At 46.7% G+C, this 25,300-nt stretch overlaps 1 protein-coding gene across 2 annotated transcripts in view; it reads left to right on the top strand.

Annotated features, from left to right (window-relative positions):
- HTRA2 (HtrA serine peptidase 2) overlaps positions 1-25,300 on the top strand; it is a 131,445-nt gene that overhangs the window by 97,991 nt on the left and 8,154 nt on the right. For both annotated transcript variants that reach the window (XM_063925997.1, XM_063926002.1), the window contains exon 7: positions 21,957-22,052. In XM_063925997.1, the coding sequence (XP_063782067.1) occupies positions 21,957-22,052 (96 nt within the window). The remainder of the gene's footprint in view (positions 1-21,956; positions 22,053-25,300) is intronic.

Below are 25,300 nucleotides of genomic sequence, written 5' to 3'. Positions count from 1 at the left end.
CCACACACAATACAATTCAATGGTCCCTACAATCTCATTGTTCATTGGACACAGGAATTCGGCTTCGCATTATAACAAAAGGTCATAGGTTGATTCATACAGGTGGGCTGTGACTGCTTCCAACTGTTTAGGTGGGTGGGATACTGAGTTTCCCGCCGCATGACTAAATAAGAACAAATAATAGTAAATGGACATAAACTTCTTATGTCCATAACTATTCGCATGAGCGATTAATCCGCTCCAAACCAACACCGGAATATTGCTATTTAAATACTCTTCCGATGGGTACCAAACACCACTGTATGACCCCTGTTAGACCCTTCGTACAATACAAAGAGGGATCTCTCTGTTCAGGAACATGCTATGTTAACTAAACTTTCAGAATCTATCAAAGGGACCATGATCTACAAAATACATTATTACTGAAAATATGTAACGATTGAGTCGCACGCTACGATCACATAAACTCTACCGTAAATACGCATACCGTGCGCCTGCGGGTGCCCGCGACTGTGAGTATGCGCACGCACGGGAGAGCGCACGCATGCGCAGCGCGGACCAGAATGAGGTGCAAATATGGCAGTGTGTATAGAGATATTTTTCTGACTTTGACAGTCCACCCTTTGGCAGTCAATAATAACTGCCACCTTCTAAAACATTTCAAAAGAGAAAAATATATGTCAGGGGTTAATACATTTACATGGTTGGGTAGGGGAGGAGAGGAGAAGGTAGGAAAAGGGTATGACCTAGTGAGATAGCAGAAGCATGTGTGTATGAATCCGTGCTTGGGGGTCATGTATCATCGTGCCGTACGTGTTTTAAATCAAGCTTCGAGGTATTGCGAAGTATACATGTGAATTCCTTCTTATCCCGTGGTACGGGTCTGTGGATGGGCTGTCAAACTTTACCGAGCTCTTTTCGGCTTTGGTTGTAACAAAATGGGGGAGCACATTTTAGTTGATGATACATGAATGGGGGAGATATGTGATTGCTGATATCTGTGCCTGTATTCCCTATCGACTATGTGTGTCATTACCTGAGGGTTGTAGAAATGAAGAAAAGACATAATTACGGTAAATGCGGTGGTATTCTATGTCGGGTAAATGTACAGTCGTCGATTGAGGTCTTGTTTGGTGTCTGTTGAATGCAGTCTTCTTTGTGCTTTTGCCCATAAGGTGCGAGCAAAAGCTGTCAATGTCCATAGATTTACAAAAGTGTTGGGCTAGCGTAATTTTAAAATTTCTAGGGAAACTGGGGATCCATGGCATAGTTCATCAAAAATCTGTGTATCAGGTTGTCAAACTTCTTCTTTAATCCCTCTGTTGTCTGTATATCGGCTCATCAAATTCCTCGTCCAAGTGGGTCTTGTTACCTTGGAGAAAACGGAAAAACAGGTGAAAGAAACGGACCGTAGAAATCGCATTTTCATCACATCATTGTTTCTACATTTGGGTCATAAATCAAGTCCATTGGAATTACAGTTTCCTCACTCCTCAAACTCATTACCCTTGTACGGTGTTTGCACTTCATTAAAGCCTGACCGCATTTAAATATCAATCCAATCGATATGACAACACCTAAGATACATAGGAGAAACTTCCCAACATCCATTATGACTCCTTGAGCCCATTCTCCTAAACCAGAAAACCAATTTCGCGGGTTCAACCATGACACCCAACCAGTCAGCTCATTACCTACAGCAGCAAGAGTGAGATTGTGTCTCCTGCGAAATTCCCACTTCAATTGGAGAATATTGTCCATCTTTTGGTCTATGACCTCGACCGGGTCCTCGGTGCTATTCGTAATATATGTGCAACATTTCACGCCGTATTGTGTTGCCAGTGTGACACAATATCCGCCTGTCACTGCTGTGAGGTAATTGAGAACCATTCTATGCTGTACCAGTTCTGTTTTGTAAGCTTGAAGTTCCCTTCCAGTATACCTAAATGTGTCATCATACATTTCAGTGATATTATCTAACAAATTTGCGAGCGCCGATATGTATTTATAATTCAGCACTCCTCTAGCGGTGCGGGTGAAATCTAACGCGATTAAGAATTGAATCCCGGTGGATTCACTTATCAGATCAGAGGCCGGATGCTCTGTCTTCTCTATCAGGTGCCTTTTAACAACGTGCTCGTAATGGGTGTGAGTATAAGGAGCTTGGGCACCACGGTGTATGTCTTTCATTTTGTCATGTGATACAGTCATTACTTCAGGCAGTACTTTTCCAATATAACACAATCCTTGAGAGTTTGGGGCAAGCCACTTGTACGCCTTTCTCCCGCATATGAAATATGCATCATCGGGGAGAACATATGGGACGGAGTAGGACATAACCATATTACACACCTTCCATGTGAAATCTCCTAACCCTAATTCTTCCATCTGCTTAGTACACGTATCAGGTTGTACGATATGTGCACAGTATCCTGGTGATACCTCTCCAACTCTAGTAATCCTATTTCCTAAGGTATACCTATACCGGAAAGATTTTCCTCTACTGGCTATGTGGCGTACAAGCTCTGTATCTGTAGGCATTCTATCTGCTCTATGCGAAAAGGTCATGGTGTGGTTACTCCATGACACTTCCCAATTTCACGGCTTTCGGGGATTGGAGATGTTGAAACATAATAGGGACCTATCCACATGGTATTGGTGGAGCTTCAAACTAGGAGGGCTGGAGATATTAAACCTCCGGTCCACCGGTCTCCCACCATTTAACTCAAGTACCTCCTCTATCGTTAAAGGAAATGGTACTAGCCCTGATTTGCTATGACCCTGAGGTACTTGAGAGCATACCCAACAATCCGTTTTGTTTAACACATTACCCACTAAGGAGTGATAGTCACTCAATGGATGCCGGTCCATATGGATATTAAAACTGGATTGGCATTTCTTAATGCACCCATCCTCAATGACATTGTTACAGAGCCTACAGATACAGTTTTCTTCAGCTAACAATCCTTCACAATTCCTTCTATGGTCAATGCTATCGGATCGTTTTCTGATACTCGCCTTTACTTGTTGGTTAAGTTGTTCTTGGAAAACTACGCCTCCATCTTTATCATCAGAACCCATTCCAGAACCTCTCTCGACCTCCATGGTACTCTCGCCGGAACAGACTGCTCTGGTCAACATCATGGTCAACAGGAAAATCCGGATCACAGTCTCTTGGGGCAAGTCCATCTTATAGGAGGAGACGAAGAAGAATGAGAAGGGGAAAAAAATAATTGAGGGAGATGGGATGGGAAGTTGGAGAAAAACAATAAAAGGGAACAGGGGATCGACAACTGCTTTTGATCTTGTGGTTCTCGATGCTCAGGTGCCGCCTTAGTCCTCCTGGAACAGACACTCTAGTGATACAACCTCTACCGTCTGTTCCTTATCACAGGACTTCTCTGGATCAACGACCTTCTTACAGTGGGACGAATGAACCCAAGTCTCTCTCTCAGCAACCTTCAATGCTGTAGTGCTAGTCAATAAGACCTGGTATGGTCCTTCCCATCTGTCAATAAGGCAACCTGAGCGTAGAAAATTCCGTATCATTACATAATCCCCAGGTTCAATGTCATGACAATTACTATCTGGTAAATCAGGAATCACTAACTTCAGATTATCATTTTGATTCCTTAACTGTTTACTCATGTTAATCAAGTATTTTACAGTCACTTCATTGTTACACTTCAAATCATCCTGAGGGTTAATCATAACATGCGGTTGTCGACCAAACAAGATTTCAAAGGGAGACAGATTAAGAGGGGACCTGGGAGTGGTTCTGATGCTGTACAGTACAATGGGTAAAGCTTCTGGCCATGTCAATCCTGTCTCTGCCATCACTTTACTCAGTTTATTTTTAATAGTGCTGTTCACTCTTTCCACTTTCGCACTCGCCTGTGGACGGTATGGAGTGTGCAGCTTGCTATCAATTCCCATCAATTTACACATTCCTTGAAAGACATCACCTGTAAAATGGGTACCCCTATCACTTTCGATAATTCTAGGGATACCATATCTACATACAAATTCCTGCACAATTTTCTTAGCAGTAAACATAGCGGTATTTGTGGCCGCCGGAAATGCTTCGACCCAATTTGAAAAAACATCTATACAAACAAGTACATATTTCAAATTTCGACAAGGGGGTAATTGAATGAAGTCAATCTGTATTACCTGGAAAGGGCCGCCGGCAGGTGGGATATGGGATGGTTCTGTAGGTATTGCCTTTCCAATATTCTTTCTCAAACAGGTAAGGCATGACATTGCCCTTTTACTCGCATGAGATGAGAATCCTGGGGCACACCAATATGCTCTTACCAACTTGCACATCCCTTCCTTGCCTAGATGAGTCAGCCCGTGAGCTGCTTCAGCCAAACACGGAAGATATGCTCTGGGGGCCACTGGTTTACCATGTCCATCCGTCCAGAGTCCTGAGGACTCCTGGCCATATCCCTTTGCCTTCCAGACTGCCTTTTCCTGTGTGGAACACAAATTTTGCATTTCACACAACTTCTGTGTGTTGATGGTATTAAATACCATCAATTGTGTGGTGTCTGTCTGTCTGGGGGTAGCAGCTGCTAACTTAGCAGCTTCGTCTGCTCGGCTGTTACCAAGTGATACTGGGTCTTGGCTATATGTGTGTGCTTTACATTTGATAACAGCCACTCTGTCGGGTTCCTGTATCGCTGTTAGAAGCCTTTTTATGTGAGCTGCATGCGCTATCGGTGTACCAGCTGCCGTCATGAAATTTCTGAGGCGCCATAGGGCTCCGAAATCATGGACTACCCCGAATGCGTATCTAGAATCGGTGTAGATATTGGCTGATTTGCCCTTAGCCAATTCACATGCTCTGGTTGGGGCGACCAGTTCAGCAACCTGGGCTGAGTGAGGTGGGCCTAGCGGTTCCGCTTCTATGGTGCCTTGGTCATCTACGACTGCGTATCCAGTACACAAGTCTCCCGAGTCTGACTGTCTATGACAACTACCGTCCGTGTAGAACGTAAGTTCTGCATCTTTCAGTGGGTTGTCACTGATGTCAGGCCTTGCGGTAAAATTTTGGGTCAAATATTCCATACAATCATGAGTGTCTTCCTTTGTATTAAATCCTCTTTCCCCAGTACTCTCATCCTCCACCCTTTGGGTCTGTCCAGACACACTTGGGAGATATGTTGCAGGATTTAATGCACTGCATCTCCTTATGGTGATGTTTACGGGGGCCATTAGTGCCAATTCCCATCTTGTAAACCGCGCTGATGAGACGTGCCTGGTTTGGGCAGAATTTAACAAGGCTGACACTGCATGTGGTGTATGAATTGTGAGGTTGTGACCTAGCACGACGTCTTCGCTTTTCGTTACTAGCAATGCTATCGCAGCAACGCTTCGCAAGCATGTGGGGAGGGATCGCGCTACCGTGTCTAGCTGAGCGCTGTAATATGCTACTGGCCTGCTGGCATCACCGTGCTTTTGGGTTAGGACGCCTGCCGCGCAACCAGCACTTTCTGTTCCGTACAGCTCAAAGGGTTTCCCATAGTCAGGCATACCTAATGCTGGTGCCTGCGTTAGGCACTGTTTAAGTCTCTCAAATGCTGCCTCAGACTCGTCTGTATGCGAAATCCGATCAGGTTTGTTTGAGGAAACCATCTCCTGCAAAGGTAACGCTAGAATGGAAAATCCTGGGATCCAGTTACGGCAATACCCACACATTCCTAAAAATGTTCTGATCTGTTGCTGGGTTTGTGGCAGAGTCATGTCTCTAATTGCTTGAATTCTATCAGCGGTCAGGTGTCTCAGTCCTTGTGTTAAACAGTGTCCCAAATATTTTACCTTAGTTTGGCATAATTGCAACTTGTCTTTGGAAACCTTGTGTCCTGTGTCTGAAAGATGAAACAGGAGCTGTTTCGTATCCTTCAGGGATGCTTCCAATGAATCAGAACACAGTAGTAGATCATCCACGTACTGTATTAATACTGATCCACTCACTGGTTGGAAAGACTGTAAACAATCATGCAAAGCCTGGGAAAATATACTTGGACTGTCTATGAAACCTTGTGGTAATCGAGTCCATGTGTATTGGACTCCTCTGTATGTAAATGCAAACAAATATTGACTGTCAGGGTGCAGAGGTACCGAAAAGAAAGCGGAGCAGAGGTCAATAACAGTGAAAAATTTCGCAGTGGGAGGGATTTGCATAAGGATGACAGCTGGATTTGGCACTACGGGGAACTGACTCTCAACTATTTTGTTAATCCCCCTTAGATCCTGCACTAGCCGGTAACCCCTCCCCCCACTCTTTTTCACAGGGAAGATGGGACTATTAGCAGTGCTGGACGTTCTTACCAGAATGCCCTGTTGTAGCAAGCGCTCTATTACGGGATACACTCCTAACTCCACCTCTGGCTTCAGAGGGTACTGTGGGATTTTTGGAGCTATCCTACCATCTTTTACTTGTACAACTACCGGAGCTACGTTTGCCATTAATCCAGTGTCCTGTCCATCTTTAGTCCAAAGTGACTCTGGTATCTGAGATGTCATTTCCTCTACTTGGGATGGAGTCCTATTTGTCATAATGGTATGTGACATTAATTTTGATGGGGAGTCTAACATGTCTCGTACTTCCTGAGCGTGATTCTCAGGTATGTCCAAGAATACACCTTCAGGAGTACAATAAATGACGCACCCCATTTTACACAGTAAGTCTCTTCCCAGGAGATTAGTCGGTGCCGATGCAGCCAGCAAAAAGGAATGCTTGGTATGTAAAGGCCCTACTGTAATCTCGGCTGGTTTGCTAACAGGGTAGTGCTGGACTACTCCCGTTACCCCTATGGCTGGAATTGTCTTACCAGTGGTTCTCATGCCCACTGTCGAATTTATCACTGATTTGGCCGCCCCTGTGTCTACAAGAAAGTTTAATGATTTACCAGCTACATTGATTGCAATTTCTGGTTCACTTTCAAGGCTTGCAATCAATTTTACTGGCTGCAGATTACAGGTATGGCCACACCCCTATTGGGTATGGTGACCTCCCTGAATCCCGCTGGCAGCAACTACTTGTGATGGAGTTAATTGGGAGCTACCAGAGGCTTGCCAGTCTCTGTTCGGGGGGTATCTTTTTGTTTCCCCTGCATGTGGCTCATAACTCCGTTTCTGCGGACCCTGATCCCAATGTCGTGTGTCGTGTCGTTTTCTAGGGGGTTGGTATGAGTTTCGTACATTCTTTACTCTACAATCTCGTGCCATGTGTCCCTGTTTATGACAAGAATAACAAGTAACCACACTTGACTTACCCACAGGGTTTGGTGATACAAACAAAGGCTGCCTTGTGGTCAGGGCCTGTATACTTACGGCCATTAACTTATCACTTTGTTGTTCCCTGTGTCTGGTGATGTTCCTATCGTGATCAATAGCAGCCTCTCTCAAAGTAGCCACAGACAGACCTCGCCAACATGGTTGTGTGGTCTGTACCCTAGTCTTCAATGACTCTTTTAAACCATCCATCAGTACCGATACTGCTACTTCTCGATGGTTTATGTTTGTTTTAATGTCCTCTATGCCTGTGTATTTTGCCATTTCTGATAATGCTCTGTGAAAATACTCTGCAGCTGTCTCTGACTCCTTCTGTTTAATGGAGAATATCTTGTTCCATCTGACTACCGCTGGGAAATACTCTTTTAACTGTAAGTTTATTCTTTTTACATTATCTTTGTTGTACACATCTGTAAGAGGTACATCCTGATCTAATCCGCAATCAGCTAAAAATTGAGTTGCGTCAACATTGGAGGGTAAACATGCTCTCAGCAATATCTGCCAGTCTTTATTGTTGGGCTCTACAGTGTTACCTAAGTCTCTGATGTATTTTTGACTGGCAACTAAGTCTTTTCTAGGGTCAGGGAATTCAGACACTATGGTCCTTAATTCCATTCGGGAAAATGGGCTATACATGGCAATGTTCCTCACAGGGGTGACCCCTGTTGTGTCAGTTTTCCCATTTGGAACAGCTATTACCCTAACAGGAGTAACTCTAACAACATCACTCTGTGTGGGTTCTACAGCCTGTGCTGAAATGGCTTCAGCATAGTGTATGGTGCCGTACTTACCTGTAGATACGACCTCACCTATCCCTCCGCTAGGGGCCTTTGTTACTAATCTCGTGGGTGGAGCTGTGCCTACTGTGGTCTCTGCTATGGTGGCTGCGAGAGAGAGCGCTGAAATTGTTGCCGATTCGTCTTCTTGATCACACTCCTGAGGAAAGTTCAAAACAGGGTACAACTTGCACGGGTTAATACTTGCATTGGTTAATTGGTTAACATTATCTTTAACATTTACACAGTTGCTAAGTGTTTGTGTGTTACACCTTAGTGCGTCATTCTCCGCAACCAATTTCTCTCCTGATATGTATGGTGGCGGTGGGGCCGTGGCTATCAGTTTTCTGATTGAGCCAGATCCCGCCGCCTGAGCCAATCCTCTCTGTATGTCACCTTCCTGTTGCCACAACTGCAAATAATCGTAATGTTTGATTCGTCTCTTTGTTGATTTAATGAGACATATCCTTCTCCTTAAATTCGTTAACACTTCTGTGCTGAAGCTACCTACTCTTGGGAATTTCTCCCCGTCATGTACTGTCATTCTCTCCCATTCATCACATAAAGCTTCTGTGTGACTTCCGTATTTCTCACACATTACATACCTTGCCGACCCAATTGGTCGGTTCACTGAATCAACCCGAACCGAGGTTGATCGCCCCCTACCTGAACAAGTGGCCCCCATAGTTCGAAGGTGTTGCTTTATTCAACCAACCCTTACGCAAACCAAATGTCCAAAATAGGCTGACGGTGGCGGTTTACCGAGTACCCCACTCACTCGCCCACGCCGACCAATACGACCTGATCACACCGATATGGTGCTGGCGTACTCGACCTAGGGCCCCTGCGACCTGAACCTCTATTTACTGGAACCTGTGAGGGTGCTCCGAAGAACACTTACTCTTTCCAGTAACTATTGGTTGCTGGATAGTTCCTGAGTGAGCAGCGAACTTCCCTTAAAATAAAAAAAAGTTACACAAATCACGTTAGAATGTACAAATAGCGTTTATGACCTTCGTACACAAATAGTACCGGTCAGGTTTACTAATGCACACAATTACGTGCGTTACAATCGTTTAGTACACAAGCAACTAATCTTATGTACTGAGCGACCAGTGGAATCGAAAATTTCGGCTGCGAATTCCTTCAGCCAGAGCTTATATGGCCTATATGGGTGTTGCACCAACCCTTTCTTGGTGTTGTGCCTGTGGACTGTATAGCGGACTTCCTTGTCTGCTGTACCTGAACCTGTTGGTCTGCTATGACCTCCTGGTCTGTTACAGTATGACCTCCTGGTCTGCTACACTCTAATGCTCAAATTGTATGTTTTAACCAGGGATGCCTCCCTAGCCACCATGTACGTCACTTACACGCATGTACCTCACGAGAACTCGACTTTTCTTGTGGTTCAACCTGTAAAATTGTATACAACACACTCACTCACCACATGTACACTTTTGTTTCTATTTCTATTTCTGCGCAGAAATTTTCCTTTAGACCAGATGTGTTACAAATTAGGAGAAGTATCTGTTAATTTAAATTTGGAATGTAAAAAAAAAATTTGCGCGATTTATCGCCTGGCGTTATTTACCGCGTGGCGCTACTTATCGCGTTGAGAGGAAAAAAAAAAAAACTTGTGATTTGAGTTACGTGGGCGTACCCGTACGCTCCGTTGCGTAATATACGCTGCGTGCGTCGGCCCTTGGATTGCGTACGCAAGTCTCAGTCTTTTGTTAGAGACACGTGTACGCAAAGCAAAGATCCACCGTAACACAATTTATACGTTTATCAATGTAGATGATCCTTTATCATCTACCGCGCACCACACTGACTTCGCCTTGTCTCTCAGGCACAGCTGTGTGTTTGTCTATACTTTAACTATATTATCTTTACTCTTAAACTATGAAATAGTGACAAATCTCTCTTAGCACGTTTATCAACTATAGAACTGGCAAACAGGAGAGTGACATACGAAAATACACCAATGAAAAGGAAATGCAGATATATATGTGTGCGTGCGTGTGTACGCAAGACAGAAAAATAAACAGTTTTAAAAAGACACTATTGTTTTGTTCTTACCTCCGGTTCCCGGATTCCTTCAGCACCCTTTACTAAGAGAAGCAGACGCTTATCCAAACAGCACTACGAGGAATATGATCTCCCGCCCTTTGCTGCTGGATAATGTCTGCTGAAATTACCTAGTGTAGATATGTGAAGGACAGGGCGAGCCGCCAATTGATAAAGCTAAATATTTATCGTATATAATACCCTTTATGAGGTCTAAGAACACTGTACGCTATCTACGTATGAAGTACCGTAAGGGTACGCTAGTTGCGTAACAATCGCTTTGCCGTGATAGAGACGCTCAAGCGTCACGTTCACTCACGGCCAAGAGATCACAGGCAGGCACGTTATTGGCTGTTAACTAACGTAATGATTCGCTATAGCATAGCGGACGCTCGGGACCACGAGGAGATCACCAGCGGCGCTGACGCTCACTATATTAAACCTTTGTATCTAAACCATAAACAGTGTATTGTGCAGTAAAACCTTAGTGTAATGTTAGAGTGTAAATGCAACACAGTATAACCTTATTACCTTTAAAGCTGTTCGAGCGTCACCGACGCTCTGAGAATACTTAATACTATAAGAAACACACAGATACCGTGCTCAGGGTCCAACGCCTAAAATATATTTCTCTATCGTCCTAAGTGGATGCTGGGGTTCCTGAAAGGACCATGGGGAATAGCGGCTCCGCAGGAGACAGGGCACAAAAAAGTAAAGCTTTACTAGGTCAGGTGGTGTGCACTGGCTCCTCCCCCTATGACCCTCCTCCAGACTCCAGTTAGATTTTGTGCCCGAACGAGAAGGGTGCAATCTAGGTGGCTCTCCTAAAGAGCTGCTTAGAGAAAGTTTAGTTTAGGTTTTTTTCTTTACAGTGAGTCCTGCTGGCAACAGGATCACTGCAACGTGGGACTTAGGGGGAAAGTAGTAAACTCACCTGCATGCAGAGTGGATTTGCTGCTTGGCTACTGGACACCATTAGCTCCAGAGGGATCGAACACAGGCCCAGCCGTGGAGTCCGGTCCCGGAGCCGCGCCGCCGACCCCCTTGCAGATGCTGAAGCGTGAAGAGGTCCGGAAACCGGCGGCTGAAGACTCCTCAGTCTTCATAAGGTAGCGCACAGCACTGCAGCTGTGCGCCATTTTCCTCTCAGCACACTTCACTGGGCAGTCACTGAGGGTGCAGAGCGCTGGGGGGGGGCGCTCTGAGAGGCAAATATAAACCTTATACAAGGCTAAAAATACCTCACATATAGCCCATAGGGGCTATATGGAGATATTTAACCCCTGCCTGACTGGAAAAATAGCGGGAGAAGAACCCGCCGAAAAAGGGGCGGGGCCTATCTCCTCAGCACACGGCGCCATTTTCTGTCACAGCTCCGCTGGTCAGAACGGCTCCCAGGTCTCTCCCCTGCACTGCACTACAGAAACAGGGTAAAACAGAGAGGGGGGGCACATTAATGGCTATATATATATATATTAAAGCAGCTATAAGGGAGCACTTAATATAAGGATATCCCTTGTATATATAGCGCTTTGTGGTGTGTGCTGGCAGACTCTCCCTCTGTCTCCCCAAAAGGGCTAGTGGGTCCTGTCTTCATTAGAGCATTCCCTGTGAGTTTGCGGTGTGTGTCGGTACGTGGTGTCGACATGTATGAGGACGATATTGGTGTGGAGGCGGAGCAATTGCCAAATATGCAGATGTCACCCCCCAGGGGGTCGACACCAGAATGGATGCCTTTATTTGTGGAATTACGTGATGGTTTATCTTCCCTTAAACAGTCAGTTGAGGACATGAGGCGGCCGGACAATCAATTAATGCCTGTACAGGCGCCTCAAACACCGTCAGGGGCTGTAAAACGCCCTTTGCCTCAGTCGGTCGACACAGACCCAGACACGGGCACTGATTCCAGTGACGACGGTAGAAATTTAAACGTATTTTCCAGTAGGGCCACACGTTATATGATTTTGGCAATGAAGGAGACGTTACATTTAGCTGATACTACAGATACCGTAAAACAGGGTATTATGTATGGTGTGAAAAAACTACAAACAGTTTTTCCTGAATCAGAAGAATTAAATGACGTGTGTGATGAAGCGTGGGTTGCTCCTGATAAAAAGTTGATAATTTCAAAAAAGTTATTGGCATTATACCCTTTCCCGCCAGAGGTTAGGGCGCGCTGGGAAACACCCCCTAAGGTGGACAAGGCGCTCACACGCTTATCCAAACAAGTGGCGTTACCCTCTCCTGAGACGGCCGCACTTAAGGATCCATCAGATAGAAAGATGGAAGTTATTCAAAAGAATATATACACACATGCAGGTGTTATACTACGACCAGCTATAGCAACTGCCTGGATGTGCAGTGCTGGAGTAGTTTGGTCAGAATCCCTGATTGAAAATATTGATACCCTAGATAGGGACAATGTTTTACTGTCGTTAGAACAAATAAAGGATGCATTTATCTATATGCGTGATGCACAGAGGGATATTTGCACACTGGCATCTCGGATGAGTGCTATGTCCATTTCAGCCAGAAGAGCCTTATGGACACGACAGTGGACAGGCGATGCGGATTCAAAACGTCACATGGAGGTTTTGCCGTATAAAGGGGAGGAGTTATTTGGAGTTGGTCTATCAGACTTGGTGGCCACGGCTACTGCCGGGAAATCCACTTTTTTACCTCAAGTCACTCCCCAACAGAGAAAGGCACCGACCTTTCAACCGCAGCCTTTTCGCTCCTACAAAAATAAGAGAGCAAAGGGCTTGTCGTATCTGCCACGAGGCAGAGGAAGAGGGAAGAGACACCAACAGGCAGCTCCTTCCCAGGAACAGAAGCCCTCCCCGGCTCCTGCAAAAACCTCAGCATGACGCTGGGGCCTCTCAAGCGGACTCGGGGACAGTGGGGGGCCGTCTCAAAAATTACAGCGCGCAGTGGGCTCACTCGCAGGTAGACCCCTGGATCCTGCAGATAATATCTCAGGGGTACAGGTTGGAATTAGAGACGGATCCTCCTCATCGTTTCCTGAAGTCTGCCTTACCAACCGTCTCTTCCGAAAGGGAGAGGGTGTTGGAAGCCATTCACAAGCTGTACGCTCAGCAGGTGATAGTCAAAGTACCCCTATTACAACAAGGAAAGGGGTATTATTCCACTCTATTTGTGGTACCGAAGCCGGATGGCTCGGTAAGGCCTATTCTAAATCTGAAGTCCTTGAACCTCTACATAAAAAAGTTCAAGTTCAAGATGGAGTCACTCAGAGCAGTGATAGCGAACCTGGAAGAAGGGGACTTTATGGTATCCTTGGACATCAAGGATGCGTATCTACACGTTCCGATTTACCCCGCACACCAGGGGTACCTCAGGTTCATTGTTCAAAACTGTCACTATCAGTTTCAGACGCTGCCGTTCGGATTGTCCACGGCGCCTCGGGTCTTTACCAAGGTAATGGCCGAGATGATGATTCTTCTTCGAAGAAAAGGCGTATTAGTTATCCCATACTTGGACGATCTCCTAATAAGGGCAAGGTCCAGAGAACAGCTGGAGACAGCTTTAGCACTATCTCAAGAGGTGCTAAGACAACACGGGTGGATTCTGAATATTCCAAAATCCCATTTAATCCCGACAACTCGTCTGCTGTTCCTAGGAATGATTCTGGACACGGTTCAGAAAAAGGTTTTCCTTCCAGAGGAAAAAGCCAAGGAGTTATCCGATCTGGTCAGGAACCTCCTAAAACCAGGAAAAGTGTCAGTACATCAATGCACAAGAGTCCTGGGAAAAATGGTGGCTTCTTACGAAGCAATTCCATTCGGCAGATTCCATGCAAGAATATTCCAAAGGGATCTGTTGGACAAATGGTCAGGGTCGCATCTGCAGATGCACCTGCGAATAACCCTGTCACCAAAGACAAGGGTGTCACTTCTGTGGTGGTTGCAGAAGGCTCACCTATTAGAAGGCCGCAGATTCGGCATTCAGGATTGGATCCTGGTGACCACGGACGCCAGCCTGAGAGGCTGGGGAGCAGTCACACAAGGAAGAAACTTCCAGGGAGTATGGACGAGTCTGGAAAAGTCTCTTCACATAAACATTCTGGAACTAAGAGCAATCTACAATGCTCTAAGCCAGGCGGAACTTCTCCTGCAAGGAAAGCCGGTGTTGATTCAGTCGGACAACATCACGGCGGTCGCCCATGTAAACAGGCAGGGCGGCACAAGAAGCAGGAGTGCAATGGCAGAAGCTGCCAAGATTCTTCGCTGGGCGGAGAATCACGTGATAGCACTGTCAGCAGTGTTCATCCCGGGCGTGGACAACTGGGAAGCAGACTTCCTCAGCAGACACGATCTTCATCCGGGAGAGTGGGGTCTACATCCAGAAGTCTTCAACATGTTAATAGACCGTTGGGAAAGACCAATTGTAGACATGATGGCGTCTCGCCTCAACAAGAAACTGGACAAATATTGCGCCAGGTCAAGAGATCCACAGGCAATAGCTGTGGACGCACTGGTAACTCCTTGGGTGTACCAGTCAGTGTATGTGTTTCCTCCTCTGCCGCTCATACCAAAGGTATTGAAGATCATACGGCAAAGAAGAGTAAGAACAATACTAGTGGTTCCGGATTGGCCGAGAAGGACTTGGTATCCGGAACTTCAAGAGATGCTCATGGACGAACCGTGGCCTCTACCTCTGAGAAGGGACCTGCTACAGCAGGGTCCCTGTCTTTTTCAAGACTTACCGCGGCTGCGTTTGACGGCATGGCGGTTGAACGCCAGATCCTAAAAGGGAAAGGCATTCCAGAAGAAGTCATTCCTACCTTGATTAAGGCACGGAAGGAAGTCACCGTGAAACATTATCACCGCATTTGGCGAAAATATGTAGCGTGGTGCGAGGATCGGAGGGTTCCGACGGAGGAATTCCAACTGGGTCGTTTCCTACATTTCCTGCAATCAGGATTATCTATGGGTCTCAAATTGGGATCCATTAAGGTTCAAATTTCGGCCCTGTCAATATTCTTCCAAAAAGAATTGGCCTCTGTCCCTGAGGTCCAGACTTTTGTCAAGGGAGTACTGCATATACAGCCTCCTGTGGTGCCTCCGGTGGCACCGTGGGATCTAAATGTAGTTTTAGATTTCCTCAAATCCCATTGGTTTGAACCATTGAAAAAGGTGGATTTGAAATATCTCACATTGAAAGTGACTATGTTACTAGCCCTGGCCTCTGCCAGGAGAGTATCTGAATTGGCGGCTTTATCTTATAAAAGTCCTTATCTAATCTTCCATTCGGATAGGGCAGAACTGCGGACTCGTCCGCATTTTCTCCCTAAAGTGGTATCAGCATTTCATCTGAACCAACCTATTGTGGTGCCTGCGGCCACTAGCGACTTGGAGGACTCCAAGTTGTTGGACGTTGTCAGAGCCTTAAAAATATACATTGCAAGGACGGCTGGAGTCAGAAAATCTGACTCGCTGTTTATATTGTATGCACCCAACAAGTTGGGCGCACCTGCTTCTAAGCAGTCGATTGCTCGTTGGATTTGTAACACAATTCAACTTGCACATTCTGTGGCAGGCCTGCCACAGCCTAAAACTGTAAAAGCCCACTCCACAAGGAAGGTGGGCTCATCTTGGGCGGCTGCCCGAGGGGTCTCGGCATTACAACTCTGCCGAGCAGCTACGTGGTCGGGGGAGAACACGTTTGTAAAATTTTACAAATTTGATACCCTGGCAAAGGAGGACCTGGAGTTCTCTCATTCGGTGCTGCAGAGTCATCCGCACTCTCCCGCCCGTTTGGGAGCTTTGGTATAATCCCCATGGTCCTTTCAGGAACCCCAGCATCCACTTAGGACGATAGAGAAAATAAGAATTTACTTACCGATAATTCTATTTCTCGGAGTCCGTAGTGGATGCTGGGCGCCCATCCCAAGTGCGGATTATCTGCAATACTTGTACATAGTTATTGTTAACTAATTCGGGTTATTGTTAAGGAGCCATCTTAAGAGGCCCTTTCTGTTGTCATACTGTTAACTGGGTTTAGATCACAAGTTGTACGGTGTGATTGGTGTGGCTGGTATGAGTCTTACCCGGGATTCAAAATGCCTCCCTTATTGTGTATGCTCGTCCGGGCACAGTACCTAACTGGAGTCTGGAGGAGGGTCATAGGGGGAGGAGCCAGTGCACACCACCTGACCTAGTAAAGCTTTACTTTTTTGTGCCCTGTCTCCTGCGGAGCCGCTATTCCCCATGGTCCTTTCAGGAACCCCAGCATCCACTACGGACTCCGAGAAATAGAATTATCGGTAAGTAAATTCTTATTATTATGAATGCTATACTTGCAAAAGAGTTAAACACAATACAAGTCATACACTACAATATAACATAGACTACCTAACCAGATAACTACACAGGAAATACAATACAATACAATTTAAGGGAAAATGAGAGGGAAAGAGAAGGAGAGAGAGAGAGAGAGAGAAATTGAGAGAGATTGGCCCACAATAACAAGAAGATCAATATAGTTGCGGAGAAACACTTACGCACAAGGGGAAACGATCGCATGCGCCTCGATATCCAGCTCCCGATTATCAGCAATGAGAACCGTTGAAGAGAGTGAACTGGATATGGTCGGCCTGCCTATTTATGCCCCACACACAATACAATTCAATGGTCCCTACAATCTCATTGTTCATTGGACACAGGAATTCGGCTTCGCATTATAACAAAAGGTCATAGGTTGATTCATACATGTGGGCTGTGACTGCTTCCAACTGTTTAGGTGGGTGGGATACTGAGTTTCCCGCCGCATGACTAAATAAGAACAAATAATAGTAAATGGACATAAACTTCTTATGTCCATAACTATTCGCATGAGCGATTAATCTGCTCCAAACCAACACCGGAATATTGCTATTTAAATACTCTTCCGATGGGTACCAAACACCACTGTATGACCCCTGTTAGACCCTTCGTACAATACAAAGAGGGATCTCTCTGTTCAGGAACATGCTATGTTAACTAAACTTTCAGAATCTATCAAAGGGACCATGATCTACAAAATACATTATTACTGAAAATATGTAACGATTGAGTCGCACGCTACGATCACATAAACTCTACCGTAAATACGCATACCGTGCGCCTGCGGGTGCCCGCGACTGTGAGTATGCGCACGCACGGGAGAGCGCACGCATGCGCAGCGCGGACCAGAATGAGGTGCAAATATGGCAGTGTGTATAGAGATATTTTTCTGACTTTGACAGGTGGGGGGCAGTCACACAGGGAAGAAATTTCCAAGGTCTGTGGTCAAGTCAGGAGACTTGCCTTCACATCAATATCCTGGAACTAAGGGCCATATACAACGCCCTACGTCAAGCGGAGACCCTGCTTTGCGACCAATCAGTTCTGATTCAGTCAGACAACATCACCGCAGTGGCTCATGTAAACCGCCAAGGCGGCACAAGGAGCAGGGTGGCGATGGCGGAAGCCACCAGAATTCTTCGCTGGGCGGAGAATCACGTAAGCGCACTGCCAGCAGTGTTCATTCCGGGAGTGGACAACTGGGAAGTAGACTTCCTCAGCAGGCACGACCTCCACCCGGGAGAGTGGGGACTTCATCAAGAAGTCTTCACGCAGATTGCAAGTCGGTGGGAACTGCCACAGGTGGACATGATGGCATCCCGCCTCAACAAAAAGCTACAGAGGTATTGCGCCCGGTCAAGAGACCCTCAGGCGATAGCTATAGACGCACTAGTGACACCGTGGGTGTTCCAGTCGGTTTATGTATTTCCTCCTCTTCCTCTCATACCCAAGGTGCTGAGAATCATAAGGAAAAGAGGAGCGAGAACAATACTCATTGTTCCGGATTGGCCAAGAAGGACTTGGTATCCAGAGCTGCAAGAAATGCTCACAGAGGACCCATGGCCTCTGTCTCTAAGACAGGACTTGTTGCAACAGGGGCCCTGTCTGTTCCAAGACTTACCGCGGCTGCGTTTGACGGCATGGTGGTTGAACGCCGAATCCTAGCAGATAAAGGCATTCCAGATGAAGTAATTCCTACGCTGATAAAGGCTAGGAAGGACGTGACGGCTAAACATTATCACCGTATAAGGCGAAAATATGTTGCTTGGTGTAAGGCCAGGAATGCCCCTACGGAGGAATTCCAGCTGGGCCGTTTCCTTCACTTCCTACAGGCGGGAGTGACTTTGGGCCTAAAATTGGGTTCCATTAAGGTCCAGATTTCGGCCCTGTCTATTTTCTTTCTAAAAGAACTGGCCTCTCTGCCTGAAGTGCAGATGTTTGTAAAGGGAGTGCTGCATATTCAGCCCCCTTTTGTGCCTCCAGTGGCACCTTGGGATCTGAACGTGGTGTTGAGTTTCCTGAAGTCACACTGGTTTGAACCACTTAAAACCGTGGAGTTAAAATATCTCACGTGGAAGGTGGTCATGCTATTAGCCTTGGCTTCGGCTAGGCGTGTGTCAGAATTAGCGGCTTTATCACATAAAAGCCCCTATCTGGTTTTCCATATGGACAGAACAGAATTGAGGACCCGTCCACAATTCTGCCTAAGGTGGTGTCATCTTTTCATATGAACCAACCTATTGTGGTGCCTGTGGCTACTCGTGACTTGGAGGATTCCGAGTTACTAGATGTGGTCAGGGCTTTGAAGGTTTATGTAGCCAGAACGGCTAGAGTCAGGAAAACGGAGTCGCTGTTTATCCTGTATGCATCCAACAAGCTGGGTGCTCCTGCTTCAAAGCAGACTATTGCTCGCTGGATCTGTAACACGATTCAGCAGGCTCATTCTGCGGCAGGATTGCCACTGCCAAAATCAGTTAAAGCCCACTCCACAAGGAAGGTGGGCTCTTCTTGGGCGGCTGACCGAGGGGTCGCGGCATTACTTGGTCAGGTTCAAACACTTTTGCAAAGTTCTACAAGTTTGATACCCTGGCTGAGGAGGACCTTGTGTTTGCTCATTCGGTGCTGCAGAGTCATCCGCACTCTCCCGCCCGTTTGGGAGCTTTGGTATAATCCCCATGGTCCTTACGGAGTCCCCAGCATCCACTAGGACGTTAGAGAAAATAAGATTTTACTTACCGGTAAATCTATTTCTCGTAGTCCGTAGTGGATGCTGGGTGCCCGTCCCAAGTGCGGACTTCTTCTGCAATACTTGTATATAGTTATTGCTTGCATAAGGGTTATGTTATAGTGCACCAGGGTTGATCTGATGCTCTGTTGTTGTTCATACTGTTAACTGGGTATAGTTATCACAAGTTATATGGTGTGATTGGTGTGGCTGGTATGAGTCTTGCCCTGGATTCCAAAATCCTTTCCTTGTACTGTCAGCTCTTCCGGGCACAGTTTCTCTAATTGAGGTCTGGAGGAGGGACATAGAGGGAGGAGCCAGAGCACACCAGTATCCAAATTCTTTCTTAAAGTGCCCTGTCTCCTGCGGAGCCTGTCTATTCCCCATGGTCCTTACGGAGTCCCCAGCATCCACTACGCACTACGAGAAATAGATTTACCGGTAAGTAAAATCTTATTTTCAGGGTTTGTCAGGTTTGAAATGGAATCCCTCCACTCAGTTATTGTAGGACTGGAGGCATAGGAGTGCCTAGTATCATTAGATATCAAGGATGCTTATCTACATATTCCAATCTGGAAACCTCACCAACTGTTCCTCAGATTTGCGTTAATAGACTCCCACTTCCAGATATTTTTTTTCCAGGACTTAACCTTTACACCTATTGGCCGTACCTGGTGTTTTCACGACGGTGATGCCTGTAATGATGACTCCTCTCCGTACACAGGGTGTAATCTATCAATGATCTCCTCATAAAGGCACCAAGAAATACGTTAATTGCAGGTTTGTCTTAACTCATCCGGTTCTGATACAGCACAGCTGGATCATTTACTTCCTGAAGTCGCACCTGGAACTAGCTCAGAAGCTCCAGTTCCTAGTGATGATCTTCAACAACAAAGTACTTCAGAAGGTTTTTTCCTTCTGAGGGTTAGAGATCAGGCTATACAGATTATCTAGTCTTCCATGAGGTTGGAGCACTGGTAGCTCTGGCGTGTCGCTCTCCTTATCTAGTCTTCCATGAGGTTGGAGCACTGGTAGCTCTGGCGTGTCGCTCTCCTTATCTAGTCTTCCATGAGGTTGGAGCACTGGTAGCTCTGGTGTGTCGCTCTCCTTATCTAGTTTTCCATGAGGTTGAAGCACTGGTAGCTCTGGCGTGTCGCTCTACTTATCTAGTCTTCCATGAGGTTGGAGCTCTGGTGTGTCGCTCTCCTTATCTAGTCTTCCATAAGGTTGGAGCACTGGTAGCTCTGGCGTGTCGCTCTCCTTATCTAGGCTTCCATGAGGTTGGAGCACTGGTTGCTCTGGCGTGTCGCTCTCCTTATCTAGTCTTCCATGAGGTTGGAGCACTGGTAGCTCTGGCGTGTCGCTCTCCTTATCTAGTCTTCCATGAGGTTGGAGCACTGGTAGCTCTGGCGTGTCGCTCTCCTTATCTAGTCTTCCATGAGGTTGGAGCACTGGTAGCTCTGGCGTGTCGCTCTCCTTATCTAGTCTTCCATGAGGTTGGAGCACTGGTAGCTCTGGCGTGTCGCTCTCCTTATCTAGTCTTCCATGAGGTTGGAGCACTGGTAGCTCTGGCGTGTCGCTCTCCTTATCTAGTCTTCCATGAGGTTGGAGCACTGGTAGCTCTGGCGTGTCGCTCTCCTTATCTAGGCTTCCATGAGGTTGGAGCACTGGTTGCTCTGGCGTGTCGCTCTCCTTATCTAGTCTTCCATGAGGTTGGAGCACTGGTAGCTCTGGCGTGTCGCTCTCCTTATCTAGGCTTCCATGAGGTTGGAGCACTGGTAGCTCTGGCGTGTCGCTCTCCTTATCTAGTCTTCCATGAGGTTGGAGCACTGATAGCTCTGGCGTGTCGCTCTCCTTATCTAGTCTTGCGTGAGGTTAGAGCAGATCTCTGCAGAAAGCAGGAATTTCTACCCAAGGTGGATTCTTCTTTCCAATCAACCTGAAAACAGTGTTCCCTGCTCTTTCAGAGGATTCTCCTCTCAATCCTTGGAGGTGGTGTGGGTCTTTCGCATCTCTGTGGACTGGATGGGAAAATCATTTACTCCCTTCATCATCTAGTACACGGCCCTGGTTGGCCTGTGTCACATCCGACTTTTGTTCGCTGGCTTCATTGGAGTATTAAGCAGGCCTATTGGCTTCCTCTCAAACTCCACCACCATCCATATCTGCACACTCCACATGTCTGGTGGAACCCTCATGGTCGACTGCCTGGGGGGTTTTCAGCCACGCAAACTGTGTTGTGCGGCTACCTGGTCTGGACTAACTACTTTTGTCAGATTCAACAGGTTTGTTACCTTTTGCAGTCCCTGAATCTTAGTTTGGCCGCACTGTGTTGCAGGTGTTTCAGCACTCTCCCGTCCGTGAAGAGAGCTCTGGGTGATGTCCCCACTGTCATAAGCCTCCAGTGTTCCCCAGTGGATGAAAGAGAAAACAGTTTAGTGCTTACCAGTAAATGCAGTTCTCCTATTCCACAGGGGACACTGTACACCTGCCATTGTGTGTTGGTTTTATGTTTGTACTGATTGTTTTACATCTTCTCACATTCTGTGTCCTATGTCTCACCGCCTTCTCTCTCTCCTTGGGCTCAGCTTCTCTAACTGGTCTGGAGGACAGGGGGCATAGAGGGAAGGAGCCAGTCACACTTATCCACCCATCTGTACCCCACTGTCCTAACGCTCCAGTGTCCACTGTGGACTCGGAGAAAACTCCTGTTTTCTTATAACTGCGACCATATTTCCATAGGATTCTGGCTGATCTGAAACTACGGGATCCTGGATTTCCTGATGTGTCCCACGGGATACTCATCCACAGAGTGATCATTGGGTCCCCTGCACATCTGTAAGTGACGCCTCTCTCTCTCCTCTATGTACTGTGACCTGTAACTCACGCTCAGTACTATCCCTGCCTCCCGCTCTGTCACATCACTAACAGTGTAACAGGACATTACCCCGCTGCCTCACATCTCTCTCCTCTATGTACTGTGATCTGTTACTCACGCTCAGTACTATCCCTGCCTCCCGCTCTGTCACATCACTAACAGTGTAACAGGACATTACCCCGCTGCCTCACATCTCTCTCCTCTATGTATGTACTGTGACCTGTAACTCACGCTCAGTACTATCCCTGCCTCCCGTTCTGTCACATCACTAACAGTGTAACAGGATATTACCCCGCTGCCTCACATCTCTCTCCTCTATGTACTGTGACCTGTAACTCACGCTCAGTACTATCCCTGCCTCCCGCTCTGTCACATCACTAACAGTGTAACAGGACATTACCCCGCTGCCTCACATCTCCCTCCTCTATCTGTAACTCACGCTCAGTACTATCCCTGCCTCCCGCTCTGTCACATCACTAACAGTGTAACAGGACATTACCCCGCTGCCTCACATCTCCCTCCTCTATCTGTAACTCACGCTCAGTACTATCCCTGCCTCCCGCTCTGTCACATCACTAACAGTGTAACAGGACATTACCCCGCTGCCTCACATCTCTCTCCTCTATGTACTGTGATCTGTAACTCACGCTCAGTACTATCCCTGCCTCCCGTTCTGTCACATCACTAACAGTGTAACAGGACATTACCCCGCTGCCTCACATCTCTCTCCTCTATGTACTGTGACCTGTAACTCACGCTCAGTACTATCCCTGCCTCCCGCTCTGTCACATCACTAACAGTGTAACAGGACATTACCCCGCTGCCTCACATCTCTCTCCTCTATGTACTGTGACCTGTAACTCACGCTCAGTACTATCCCTGCCTCCCGCTCTGTCTAACAGTGTAACAGGACATTACCCCGCTGCCTCACATATCTCTTCTATGTATGTACTGTCACCTGTAACTCACGCTCAGTACTATCCCTGCCTCCCGCTCTGTCACATCACTAACAGTGTAACAGGACATTACCTCGCTGCATCACATCTCTCCTCTAGAGATGGGTCCTCCGTTATCTTGGCTGACTGAGGCGTTAGTCGCGATCAGGCATACGCAGCGTGCCTGGGCGTAAGGCGGTGCGCCTAGTTGAAGGGAGGTGCACAGAGCGTTTGGCGTTACCTTATAGTGTAATACCTAGTAATAGTATACTAATTAGCACGAACAGCTTGTAATCTTCAGTGTCAAGATTAATCTTTCTATGTATAATGGAGAGAGATAAAACCTCCCTTAGTGTACTAATTAGCACGAACAGCTTATAACGTACAACACAGATTCTCTAGCGCCGACGATCTACTGTACTGTGTTGCTCGAACAGTTAGTTGCATCAGAATACATTAATTTATCTTTACTGGTATATCTCTATAGGTGCTCATTACCGCTGTGTATTTTAGATAGCGAATGAGTCGCTCCTGCAGATTTACCCTGATTTGTGTGAAACCTCTGTGCACCCTTCCTTTGAATGTTTTACAATGGATTACACAGAAAAAAAATAATAATAAAGTGAATGTCGCGGGAAAACGCACAGAAAAAAAAAAAGATTGGCACTTTGGGAAACGACCCCGGGACTCTCAGCGTGGCAGATGGGAGCCTTCATCGCTAGGCCACAACACTGCATGGAAGATTCTCAAGTTCATGTGTAAAAGTCCTGCAAAGAGCGATTCCTTCCAATTGGTGTTCGTTTATGTCGTTAGGGGACTCGGGACGCTCATTTCGTGCACTGTACATACTGTAAAGTCAATGATCCTCATTATTCCTTTCACACATTAGTTGCGTCTGCATACACAAGTGCTCACACATTAGTTATGTCTGCATACACAAGTGTTTTAACACATTCGTTTGTGTCTGAATAAACTATTTTATTTTTTACTCTGTCCGTCTAAAAATTGGTCATCATCTGTGTGTACACTATGCAGTACAGGATAGTATATTAACATTACAGTCGTCACTGGCCATTTGCCTGAGCTTGTACTGTAGATCAATCCGCCGCTATTCAAACTAAAGTACTGGATTAGTGAAGCATTAGCCACCCAGTGGTGGAGATGTGTATTGCATGCTGAGTATCTAGTCATGCCTCAACGCTCCTGTCCGTGATTAAACTCAGCAACCTAAGCTATCACCTAGGCGTGACTAAACCTCCATCTAGGCGCAGATACAGTCAAGATAACGGAGGACCCATCTGTATGTATTGTGACCTGTAACTCACGCTCAGTACTGTCCTGCGTCCTGTGTGTATTATATTACCGTGCTTAGCATAGTATATATCATAGCGCTGTGAGAGTGGGTATATATTATATTGCCGTGCTTAGCATAGTATATATCATAGCGCTGTGCACAGTAGAGTGGGTATATATTATTTCTCTTACGTCCTAGAGGATGCTGGGGACTACGTAAGGACCATGGGGATAGACGGGCTCCGCAGGAGACATGGGCATTTTAAGAAAGAACTTTAGGTATGGGTGTGCACTGGCTCCTCCCTCTATGCCCCTCCTCCAGACCTCTGTTTATTACTGTGCCCAGTGGAGACTGGGTGCATTACAGGGGAGCTCTCCTGAGTTTCCTGACAGAAAGTATAGTTGTTAGGTTTTTTATTTTCAGTGAGCACTGCTTGCAACAGACTCCCTGCATCGAGGGACTGAGGAGAGAGAAGCAGACCTACTTTAATGTTGGGCTCTGTTTCTTAGGCTACTGGACACCATTAGCTCCAGAGGGATCGGTAGGCAGGTCTCTCCTAGCCGTCCGTCCCAGAACTGCGCCGCCGTCCTCCTCGCAGAGCTGGAAGATAGAAGCCGGGTGAGTATGAGAAGAAAGAAGACTTCAGAGGCGGCAGAAGACTTCAGATCTTCATAGAGGTAACGCACAGCGGTAATGCTGTGCGCCATTGCTCCCACACAGCTCACACACGGCAGTCACTGTAAGGGTGCAGGGCGCAGGGGCGGCAATATAAACCTCATTTTCTGGCAAAAGTACATATATATACAGCTAGGCACTGTATATAAAAGAGCCCCCGCCAGTTTTTTCAATATTTGAGCGGGACCGAAGCCCGCCACTGAGGGGGGCGGAGCTTGTTCCTCAGCACTCACCAGCGCCATTTTCTCCACAGCACAGCGCTGAGAGGAAGCTCCCCGGACTCTCCCCTGCTTATCCACGGTGA

The sequence above is a fragment of the Pseudophryne corroboree genome, chromosome 1 (assembly GCF_028390025.1).
Source record: "Pseudophryne corroboree isolate aPseCor3 chromosome 1, aPseCor3.hap2, whole genome shotgun sequence".
Taxonomy (NCBI): domain Eukaryota; kingdom Metazoa; phylum Chordata; class Amphibia; order Anura; family Myobatrachidae; genus Pseudophryne; species Pseudophryne corroboree.
Note: the sequence above shows the minus strand (reverse complement) of the source record. Positions and strands in the feature narration are given on the sequence as shown.